General features: G+C 44.4%; 1 protein-coding gene across 3 annotated transcripts in view; it reads right to left on the bottom strand.

Moving 5' to 3' along the window:
* erbin (erbb2 interacting protein) overlaps positions 1-12,547 on the bottom strand; it is a 354,311-nt gene that overhangs the window by 165,652 nt on the left and 176,112 nt on the right. For all 3 annotated transcript variants that reach the window (XM_072515927.1, XM_072515929.1, XM_072515928.1), the window contains exon 5: positions 2,154-2,243. In XM_072515927.1, the coding sequence (XP_072372028.1) occupies positions 2,154-2,243 (90 nt within the window). The remainder of the gene's footprint in view (positions 1-2,153; positions 2,244-12,547) is intronic.

Here is a 12,547-nt window from a genome sequence, read left to right as displayed (position 1 = left end):
CCTCATGTGTGTTTCAATAAGATCACCTCTCATTCTCCTAAACTCCAATGGATATAGGCCCAACCTGCTCATAAGTCTTCTTCTCAGTAATCAGCCTAATGAACCTTATCTCCCCTGCTATGTGAACAAGTTCACACAAAATCCACTAAACAAAACATGCATAAAGAGATTTTTCTAGATACTCAGAATGTAAAAATAAGATATAGCCTGGTGTGACCTTTTCTTGATTATCTAACCTAACAGTGCAACCTTCATAGCAATGTGAATAGATCAGTTTTACACCACATTGCAAAGCATACATGAACATAAGAAATAGGAGCAGAAGTAAGTCATTTTGCCCCTCGAGTCAGCTCCGCCATTCAATACATTCATGGCTGATCTGTTTACATTTCTAATTCCACATTCTCATCTACCTCTGAAAATCGTTGATTCCCTTGTCTAACAAGAACGTATCTACCTCTGCCTTAAAATATTCAATGATCCTGCCCCCACTGCCCTCTTGAGTTGCAAAGTTGCACAACCCACAGAAGGAATTCCTCCTCATCTGTCCTAAAAAGGCACCCCCTAATCTTAAAACAGTGTTTCCTAGTTTTGGATTCACCCAGAACAGGAGACATCCTTTCCACCTCCAGGATCTTATGTACTTCAATTTCATATACAATATAACGGGGACCGGTTTAGTTCAGTGGGCTAGACAGTTGGTTTGTGATGCAGAACAAGGCCAGCAGTGTGGTTTCAATTCCTGTACCGGGCAAGGTTAATCGCCTCGCCTTCTTAACCTTGCCCCTCTCCTGAGGTGTGCTGATGCTCACGTTTTATTTATTATTGTTGTAAGTGATATTGCATGGAACCAAACTAAGCTTACCTGGGCAGAACCGTCACCAAAAGCAACTGTTTGGGAATACAACAACAGCGGCATTTTTAAACCCTGCCACAAGAATTAGTTGCAAGTTGAGAGATGTTTTGTTGCATCATTTAGCAATAAGTAACAAGGTTAAACCAACATTAAATCTAAATTGTACATTTGATTCATTATTGAAAAATGCACAACCTGGTCAAACAATAACTTTTATTGCTCGATGAACAGCAGAATACTGTTATTGCTCGATGAACTGCATGCTGGAACTCAGAAATAAAAAAACACTCAACACGTCAGGAAGCAACTGTGGAGAGTGACAGAAACAGAATAATGCTTCAATGACAATGACCTGTCATCAGAATTGAGAAAAGTTATAGATGTAATTGGCTTTGATGAAGAGGTGGGAGGGGAAAAGAGAACAAACAAAAGGTCTGTGATAGGGCAGCAGAGAATGAATGACACAAGTGGTACATCTGAATCACCGGCCTTACAGGGTTAAAGGGAATTCTGGCAGAGTAAGAAAATGTAATTCTCCAACTTGTTCTCGCAAAGAGATCTCCCTTAGCCTGTTGCACTGCTCCAGTGAAGCTCAGCGCAACCTTGAGGAACAATAGCACCTCATCTTCCGAATAGACACTTCACAGCTTCTGGACCCAACATAGAGGATGGGATTTTCCAGCTCTTCCTGCTGGTGAGGTCTTCCAGTCCTGGCCACGGCGACCTTGTGCGATGGGTTCCCCAGCGGCACGGTCTGCGTGCAGCAAAAATGGCCATTGAGTTTTGCGGGATTGGAAGATCCTCTGCCTCCACAAAACACACCACGGGAGGGGGTTTCGCCTCCTGCTCCCCCCATTTTGTATCCCTTTCATGTTGCAGTTTTTTCCTATTTTCACATTGAGCGAGTGTGATGGATTCCTTGCAGGAATACAAATATTTTGATTCCATTAGAAATCTGTGCTTTTCCGAAGTCAAACGATCAACTAGAAAACATGCACGCGAAGATGCTGCAACATTATCTTACAAGGGAAAAATGGACAGAATCAACTAGATTATTCGTGAGCACCTCCATCAGCCTCTCGAAGACCCAGATTATTTTGTTGAGAGAGGACGCCAAGTGATAATTTTGGAGAAAGAAAAGAAAAGTAAAGAATGGAAGAGCTCGACAGGAACATATTACAATAATGAGCAAACACAATTCAAAAAGAGGAGCTTCAATGGATTCACAGTATTCAGTTAATCCAGAAGTGTCTGCTATTGAGACATTATATATTTGGGAATAAAATAGCTTGCTTACCTTCCAAAGTTTGCTGGCAAAAACTCCAAGAAGGCATCATTTAAGTAAAGTTGAGTCAGGTTCAGCAACTGCGTGAAGCCATCAGGAAGCCTAGAAGGGAAGGGAAGCAAATGTAAAACTGTTCAAATTTTCTAAATGGGTTCCAGCAGGAATTTAAGGTGTCGATATGATATTTAAGTGAACATGTTTTTTTTTTTTACAAAGGAATAGAGGATAAGGGAAAATAATTCAGCTACGCTTTCTTCGGACCCGATGTCTGCCTTGGGATAACCGTATTAGATTGCAGTAACACCCCAATTTATTTAATCCTGCTTGAAATCTTCACTGAAACTGGGCAGAACCTTACCCAGAAGAGTACCAACACTGGAGTATATCATTACTTGGTGCAGTAGATTTCCATCTCAACAACACTACCGATGGAAACGGGTGGATGAATAATTTCCAAAAGGCAGAAGAAACAATTTCAGACAAGAGGAACAAAAATGATTCCAGCACAAACACAAAGTATTGGACAATCTCAGCAGGTCTGACAGCATCTGTGGAGAGAGAAGGGAGCCAAGATTGAGTCTGGGTGACTGTTTGTCAAAGCTGTCATCCAGACTTGAAAGGTTACCTCCCTTCTCTTCCCATAGATGTTGTCAGACCTGCTGAGACCGTCCATTATTTCTGTTTCAGATTCCAGCTTCTGCAATAGTTTGCTTCTTTTTAAAAATATATTTTATTCAAGTTATTTTTATATCAACAAACAAAAGCAGGAGAACAAGCAAACAACTCTATAAACAACCAACACCCACTCTCCTAATACCACCCCTTCTCACAACCTGCCTTCTCCATTTTAACTTAATTACCGCCCCCTCCCCAACCCCCTCAAATCTCCTTAAAGAAATTAATAAACGGCTTCCGCCTCCGGGTGAACCCATCCACCGACCCCATCACGATGAACCTGACCTTCTCCAGCCTCAGCCAGGTCGCTCATCCACACCCCCGCTTTCGGCAGCTCAGAGTCCCGCCACCCAAGTAAAATCTCTCTCTATTTACAACGAATCAAACCTGCAGGTACCTAAAGCAGTTTCCCTGGACACCCGTCCTCTTCCTCCTGGCCCTCCACCATCGCAAAGTTGCCCCCTACAGACAGATCGGCAAATCACTCAATCCCAGCCTGATGCCACCCCCGAAATCTCGCATCCAGCCTTGCGAGCGCAAACCTATGGTTAGAACAGATCGGCGCCCACACCGAGGCACCCTCCAGCACCAGGCGCTGCCTCCACACCCTTAGGGTCGACACCATCACTGGGCTCAAGGAGTACCTGGCTGGTGAGAACCGTAGAGGCGCCAAAAACAAAGCCCTTAAACATGTTCCCCTGCACGGTGCCGCCGACATCCGACACCTCCCCACCACCATTCATTTCCTAACCATAGCAATATTCACTGCCCAGTAGTAAATCATATTCGGCAGCGCCAGCCACCCTCCCCTACTCCAAGAAAGCGCTCCTAACCCGCAGAGTCTTCCCCACCACACAAATCCAGAGATCAGCGCATTGACCTTCTTAAAAAACGACTTGGGGACAAAGATTGGGAGGCTCTTGAACACGGACAGCCGCATCATCATTTTTACTGTCGGCATCCGGACCCTGCCAGCAACAGCGGCAGCACATCCCACCTCTTGAAATCCACTTTCATCTGCTCCACCAGCCAAGCCAGGCTCAACTTGTGCAACTATGCCCAGCCCTGCGCCACCTGGATATCCAAGCATCTAAAACCCGCCCCACCACCCAGAGCGGCAACTCCTCTAGTCTCCTTTCCTACCCTCTAGTGTCAATCAGGAACACCCCATATTCAACTTGCATCCTGAAAATCATCAAAATTCCTCCAAAATCCCTACAATGCCTCCGATACTGCCCAATGGGTCTGAAATATACAGCAACAGGTCATCTGCACACAATGAGACCCTGTGCTCAACGTACCCCCACTCAATCCCTCTCCAGTTGCTTGACGCCCTGAGCGCCATTGCCAGCGGCTCTATTGCCAAGGCGAAGAGCAATGGGGAGAGTGGGCACCCCTGCATTGCCCCACAACGCAGCCCAAAGTACCCCAAACTCACTCGGTTCATTTGCGCGCTCGCGACTGATGCCGTGTACAACACCCGGACTCAGTCCACAAACCCCCGCCATAACCCGAACCGCCCCAGCCCCTCCAGCAGATACTCCTACTTCACCCAAAGGCATTCTCAGCAGCCGTCGCCACCACTACCTTAACCTCCTGCCCTTCAAAAGGCATTACGATTACATTTAGCAGCCTCTGCATACTCGCCAACAACTGCCTCCATTTCACAAAACCCGTTTGATCTTCGACAGTCACCTCTGGGATGCAGTCCTCAATTTGCAAGGCCTTAACCTTCACCAACAGCTTGGCTTCTAGGTTCAGTACTGATATCGGGCGGTATGACCTGCACTGCTCCGGATCCTTATCCTTCTTTAATATCAGGGAGACTGAAGCCTACAACAATGTGTGCGTGTGTGTGTGTGTGGGGGGGGGCAATCGCCAAATATTCTGAGTCAGCCACCCCCGCCAACAGAGTTTTATCCCGTGTGAAAAAAATCAATCCAGGAGTACACCCAGTGCACATGGGAGACGTATGAAAACTCCTTCGCCATCGGTCTCCCAAACCTGCAGCGTCATTAGAAAATAAACAAAAACAGAATTCCCGAGTTTACAAAGACAAGATGCAGTGTCACAGATGACATCAAAACATGTTCCTGCTTCGGGGGCAGCACGGTGGCACAGCGGTTAGCACTGATGCCTCACGGAGCTGAGGGCCCGGATTCGATCCCGACCTCCGGGTCACTGTCTATGTAGAGTTTGCACATTCTCCCCATGTCTGCATGGGTCTCACGACCGCAAACCAAAAGATGTGCAGGATAGGTGGGTTGGCCACACTAAATTGCCCCTTAATTGGGGAAAAAAAGAATTGGGTACTCTTTAAAAACATTTTAAAAACATGTTCTTGCTTCAATTGCACGTGCCAAAACTGACATAACTTCTCCAGACCAGAAGCCCGACCAAAAAAGATTTTCCAAATACCGCCTTCCCCCATTAAGACCATCCATTCAGGAAACGATCACCTGAACCATCGACTTATGGACTCAATTTAGACCAACTGAAGTGGATTTTGGTTCATTTGAAGCACAGGGAAAGAGTTGGATCAGGCACGATCTTACGAAGAACAATGATGGCAAGGCTAGGCTTTAAAATAAGGTAGCCGACTGGATAAGCTGAATGCCATTTTCTCATCCAAAAGTATACTAGTATGGGCACAATACTTGGATGGACTCCTGTAGTGTAGAATACAGTCACTGGCTCATCTTCAATAATTTAAATCTAATTACACGGTCTAGTCCTCTTCCTGACCATCCTGTATTTTCCTATGTCTCAAATATTTCTTCAATTAGCTGATAAAAATGCAATGGTTTCTGCATGAACCAGCCCCTCTGCCACAACACAACTCTCTCCACGAAGACATTTCTCCATACTTTATCATGTTAAGTTATTAAGTCCTCCGTCACTGGCTCTCCACCCAGAAAAATAGCCATTATCCATTAAACCTGTCAAAATCTTACATAATATTAGAAACCTCCACCGAATCTCCTCTAAACCTTTGTACACCCAGTTTCTAAAACACTACTCAAAGAGGACTACTCCCAGTATTCTGGTGCTGAACATTGTTCATTGATGATTGAACATCGCTACATCTTGTGATGGAGGGAAGGTCATTGGTGAAGTAACTTAAGTGGGGGGGGGGGGGGGGGGGGGGGGGGGGAGGAGGGAACACCAGTACAATCTGGATGGGTTATACCTGGGCCAGACCAGGACTGATGTCGTAAGGGGAGTATTCTCTAGTGGTTGGGGAGGGTTAAACTAAAATGGAAGGGGAATGGGACAGTAGTAGGAATAAGAAAAGTGATAGACAGAATAATCAAAATCCAAAATAAAACAGGGCCTCAAGTGAAAAAGAGTGGGAACGGGACAAGTAATGTTAAAAAGACAAGCCTTAAGGTTTTAAGCATTAACGCGTGAGCCTTTCCAGTAAAGTGGATGAATTAATCGTGCAGATAGATGTAAACGGGTATGAAATAGTCGGGATTACAGAGTCATGGCCGTAGGGTTACCAGGGATGGGAACTAAACATCCAGAGCTAACCAGCATTTCGGAAGGACAGAGAAAAAGGAAAAGGCGGTAGAGTTGCATTGCTGGTTAAAGAGGAAATTAATAGAGAGGAAAGATATTAGCCCCTGCAATGTGGAATCTATGTTGGTGGAGCTGAGAAACACTAAAGGGCAAAAAACGCTCACGAGCATTGTACACAGACCCCCAAACTGAACAGGAAATTAGAGACACATGTAAGTAATAAAGCAACATCTGTCATTATGGGTGACTTCAATCTGCATATAGATTGGGCAAATAAAATTAGTAACAATACCGTGGAGGAGGAATTCCTGGAGATTTCTTGTCCAAGGTGTTGAGGAACCAACCAGAGAACAGGCCTTGCTAGAGAATGAGTATTGTGTCATGAGAAAGGGATAATTGGCAATCTAGTTGTACAAGGCCCCTTGAGGATGAGCAACCATAATATGATTTGGAGAGTGACATAGTTGATTCTGAGACTAGGGTCCTGAATCTAAATAAAGGAAACTATGATGATATGACACGCGTGTTGGCAATGATGGCCTGGGATGACAGTGGATAGGCAATGGCAAACATTCAAAGAGCACATGGGTAAACTGCAACAATTGTTTTTTCCTGTCTGGCACAAAGGTAAAACAAGAAAAGTGGCCAAACCACGGTTTCCAAGGGAAATTAGAGATAGTATTAGATCCAAGGAAGAGTCATATAAATTGGCCAGAAAAAACAACAGACCTGAGGATTGGGAACTTTAGAATTCAGCAAAAGGTGGGCCAAGGGATTGATTAAGAGGAGGAAAGTAGACTACGATAGTACGCTTCTGTAGATATGTGAAGAGAAAAGTTGATGAAGATAAATGTAGGACCCTTACAGTCAGAAAGAGGGGAATTTATAATGGGCAACAAAGAAATGGCTGACCAACTAAATACATAATTGGCTTTGGAGTTCACAAAGGAGGACGCAAATAACATATCAAAAATGTTGGGGAATGGGGCAGCACGGTGACGCAGTGGTTAGGACTGCTGCCTCACTGGGCTGAGGTCCCAGGGTTCGGTCCCGGCTCTGGGTCACTGTCCATGTGGAGTTTGCACGTTCGCCCTGTGTTTGCGTGGGTTTTGCCTCACAATCCAAAGATGTGGAGGCTAGGTGGATTGGAGATACTAAATTGCCCCTTAATTGGAAAATAATTGGGTTCTCTAAAAAAAAAAAATTTTTTAATGTTCGGGAACATAGGGTGCAGCGAGGGAGAAACTGAAGGAAATCTGCATTTGTAGGAAAATGGTGTTGGGGAAATTGTTGGGATTGAAGATTGATATAATCCCAGGGCCTGATAATTTACATCCCCAAATATTTAAGATGTGGTCCTCAAAATTGTGGATTCCTTGGTTGTCATTTCCAAGATTCTATAAACTCTGCAACAGTTCCAACCGATTCAACGGTAGCTAATGTAGCCCCACGATTTAAAAAGTGAGGTAGAGAGAAAACAGAGAATTATAGAAGGCAGTGGGGAAAATTCTAGTGTCCATTATAAAAGATTTAACTGCAGAACACTTGGAAAACAGTGGCTGAGTCGGAGAGAGTCAGCAAGGACTTAGAGAAGAAAAATCATGTTCGACAAATATATTGGAATTCTTTGAACAAAAGGACAAAGAACAAAGAAAATTACAGCACAGGAACAGGCCCTTCGGCCCTCCCAGCCTGCACCGATCCAGATCCTTTATCTAAACCTGTCGCCTATTTTCCAAGGATCTACATCCCTCTGTTCCTCGCCCGTTCATATATCTGTCTAGATGCATCTTAAATGATGCTATCGTGCCCGCCTCTACCACCTCCGCTGGCAAAGCCTACCAGGCACCCACCACCCTTTGCGTTAAAAACTTTCCATGCACATCTCCTTTAAACGTTCCCCCTCTCACCTCTTGAGGATGTAACTAGTAGAGTTGATGAGGAGGAACCAGTGGTTGCATTTATTTGGACTTTCAGAAGGCTTTCAATAAAAATGCACATTAAAGCACATGGAATTGGGGGCAGTGTATCGAGGTAGATCAAAAACCGGTTGGCACACAGGAAACAAAGAGTAGGAATAAATGGGTCTTTTTCCAAATAAATAGCAGGCAGTGACTAATGGCATACCACAGGGTTCGGTGCTGGACCCCAGCTATTCAGAATGTATTTAATGATTTACATGAAGGAACTAAATGTAATGTCTCCAGATTTACACAGGACACAAAGCTGGGTAGAGCTGTGAGGAAGATGCAGAGATGCTTCAGTGTGATTTGGACAAGTTGAGGGAGTAGGGCAATGCAAGGCAACTGCAGTATAATATGGATAATGTGAGGTTATTCACTTTGGTAGCAAAAACAGGAAGGCAGATTATCTGAATGGCTATAGATCGAAAGAGGGGAATGTGCGACAAGACCTGGGTGCCCTCTTATACCAGTCGCTGAATGTAAGCATGCAGGTGCAGCAAGCGGCAAAAAAGGCAAATGATATGTCAGTCTTCATAGTGAGATGCTTGGAGTACAGGGCCAGGGACGTTTTGCTGCAATTATACAGGGCCTTGATGAATATTGTATGCAATTTTGATCTCCTTATCTGAGGAAGGATGTTGTTATACAGGGAGTCCAGCAAATGTTTACTAAACTGATACGTGGGATGGTGAGTAACATGTTAGGAGTGAAAGTGTCGGTTAGGATTATATTCATTGTAGTACAGAAGAATGACAGGAGGGGATCTAATATAAATGTATTAAGTTTTAAAAGGATTAGACAGTGTTGATGCAGGAAGGATGTTCCCAATGGTGGGGAGAGTCCAGAACCAGGGGTCACAGTCTGAGGATGCAGGGTAGACCATATAGGACTGAGATGAAGAGAAATTTCATCACCCCAAGAGTGTTAAGCCTGTGGAATTTGCAACCACAGAAAATAGTTGAGGTCAAAACATCGTATGTTTTCAAGAAGAAATTTGGGGGCAAACCGTGTCATAGGATATTGGTTGGGAAGGCAGGAATAAGCTATTGTGTTGGAATGATTAGCCATGATCACAATGAATGGCGGAGCAGACTCTAAGGGCCTACTTCTGTTTTCTATGTTTCATTAATCTCAAGGGAGGTAATTAATCTCACTCGTGCAGCAGATATCGCTGTCAGGGATGTGTGTGTTGCAAATGCTTCTTGTCACCCATCAGTCTAAGACTGGATGCTGTTCAGGTCCTGTGGCATGCAGACCCAGAGAATTTCATTATCTAAGGAACCGTGAACAGAATTAACACAGTGCAATTATCAGTGAACATTTGCACTTGTGGCCTCCTGAAGTCATTAAATGAAGCAGCTGAAGATTGTTGGGCCTAGAAGACTGCCCTGAGTAACTATGGCAACAATGTCCCTAGACTTAGATGATTGGCCTCCAACAACTAAAAACATCTTCCAATACCATATTGTTGCTTTAAAACCTGTTTAAATGCAAATAAGCTGCCATGTGACAATAATGTCTGTACTTCACTGTAAGCCACTCCAGCACACTGGGCTAAATCGCTGGCTTTTAAAGCAGACCAGGGCAGGCCAGCAGCACGGTTCAATTCCCGTACCAGCCTCCCCGAACAGGCGCCGGAATGTGGCGACTGGGGGCTTTTCACAGTAACTTCATTTGAAGCCTACTCGTGACAATAAGTGATTTTCATTTAGGGGCGGTTTAGCACAGGGCTAAATCGCTGGCTTTGAAAGCAGACCAAGGCAGGCCAGCAGCATGGTTCAATTCCGGTAACAGCCTCCCCGAACAGGCGCCAGAATGTGGCGACTAGGGGCTTTTCACAGTAACTTCATTTGAAGCCTACTTGTGACAATAAGCGATTTTCATTTTTCATTTTCAGAGATACTTAATGGCTGTGAAGCACTTTACGATTTCCTGAGGTTATGAAAGGAGCTATGCAAACGTAATTCTTTCTTTACATACCCATTTCTTGATAGGATCCCAAGGAATATTACTCTCACACTTATCCACATTATAAACTGTATACACAGGAATGTAGGAACAAACAGCATTTTCCTTAAACAAAGCCAGGTCAACTGTTCTTGATTATCCCACCCTTGTCTAAATGCTCATTAATTTTAACTTGAATTATGGTTTAACATTGTTTGCCCATAGCTCACGCCAAGTGAACAGGTTCTCATACAATTAATGTGAAGTATCCTGGTCTACACTTACACCGCTCATCCATCATGCCCTCCTTGATTAAAGGGATTACTTTGGCTACGCTCCAGTTCCACAGAATAATTTACTATATTGAAGGTTTAAATATTGTGGCCACAGCCTTCGCCATTTCCTCTGACTTCTTTTAATAGCTTATGGTGTATGCCAGCCAGACCTCATGCTTTTCACTTGCAGCGTTCATCTATTTGATTTTTCAACAATCCATTCCTTTTCGACCAGAATCCTACAGCAGAAGAGGCCATTCAGTCCACTGTACCAGTGCTGATTATTTCAAAGATCTATGGAATTAATGCCAATCGCCCCATCCCCGCTCTTTTTCTGATAGCCCTGTCATTTTTTCCTTTTCAACACATTCAATTCTGCTTTGGGCATTACATTGGATTGGATTTGTTTATTGTCACGTGTACCGAGGTACAGTGAAAAGTATTTTTCTGCGAGCAGCTCAACAGATCATTAAGTACATGAAAGTAAAATAAAAGAAAATACAGAATAGGGCAACACGAGGGAAACAATGTAACTACATAAATACCGGCATCGGGTGAAGCATACAGGGTGTAGTGTTAATCAGGTAAGTCCATAAAAGGATCATTTAGGAGTCTGGTAACAGCGGGGAAGAAGCTGTTTTTGAGTCTGTTCGTGCGTGTTCTCAGACTTCTGTATCTCCTGCCCGATGGAAGAAGTTGCAAGAGTGAGTAAGCCAGGTGGAAGGGGCCTTTGATTATGCTGCCCGCTTTCCCCAGGCAGCGGGAGGTGTAGACAGAGTCAATGGATGGGATGCAGGTTTGTGTGATGGACTGGGCGGTGTTCACAACTCTCTGAAGTTTCTTGTGGTCTTGGGCTGAGCCGTTGCCATACCAGGCTGTGATGCAGCCAGATAGGATGCTTTCTATGGTGCATCTGTAAAGATTGGTAAGAGTTAATGTGGATATGCCAAATTTCCTTAGTTTCCTGAGGAAGTATAGGCGCTGTTGTGCTTTCTTAGTGGTAGGGTCGACGTGGGTGGACCAGGACAGATTTTTGGTCATGTGCACACCTAGGAATTTGAAGCTGCTAACCATCTCCACCTCGGCCCCGTTGATGCTGACAGGGGTGTACACAGCACTTTGCTTCCTGAAGTCAATGACCAGCTCTTTAGTTTTGCTGGCATTGAGAGATAGATTGTTATCACTGCACCACTCCACTAGGTTCTCTATATCCCTCCTGTATTCTGACTCGTCATTGTTCGAGATCCGGCCCACTATGGTTGTATCGTCAGCAAACTTGTAGATGGAGTTGGAACCAAATTTTTCCACGCAGTCTTGTGTGTACAGGGAGTAGAGTAGGGGGCTAAGTACGCAGCCTTTCTGGGCCCCGGTATTGAGGGCTATTGTGGAGGAGGTGTTGTTGTTCATTCTTACTGATTGTGGTCTGTGGGTCAGAAAGTAGAGGATCCAGTTGCAGAGCGAGGAGCCAATTGAACCCACTCTCATCACCCTTTCAGGTCCTACATTCCAGATCATAATTCTGAAAAGTTCTGCTCTTTGCCACAGTTTGGAAAATTATCATAAATCGGTGTCCTCCAGTGATCAAAGAAGTCAACAGTGGAAGCTTTCCCTGATTTACTTCACCAGATACTCGAGTCTCCTCACATTGCTGAAGTAACTCGCGATCCGGAATTATGGTGGTAAATTTCCTCAGCATCCTCTCAAGGCCATAACATCCTTCCTAAAGTGGTGTGCCAGGAATTGTCCAGGATACTGTAATTGAGAACTAACTGGTGATTTATAACTTCTTTGCTGAACAGCTTCCCTCCACTACACCTATATATCGATTCTATTCAGAACTTGCAAAGGTTATCCCACATAATTTATTAACCACTTTTTAAAATCTGCCCTGCCACCCTCAATAATGTGTGCACTATATTCCCAGGCCACTCTGATCCTGCACCTCCTTTAGAATTGCATTGTTTATTTGACGTTACCTCTCTGCATTCTTCATCCCAAAATTAGTGAGTTCACACTTCTCTGC

Source organism: Scyliorhinus torazame, chromosome 9 (genome assembly GCF_047496885.1).
Source record: "Scyliorhinus torazame isolate Kashiwa2021f chromosome 9, sScyTor2.1, whole genome shotgun sequence".
Classification (NCBI taxonomy): Eukaryota; Metazoa; Chordata; class Chondrichthyes; order Carcharhiniformes; family Scyliorhinidae; genus Scyliorhinus; species Scyliorhinus torazame.
This window is presented reverse-complemented; position numbering and strand designations above follow the sequence as displayed.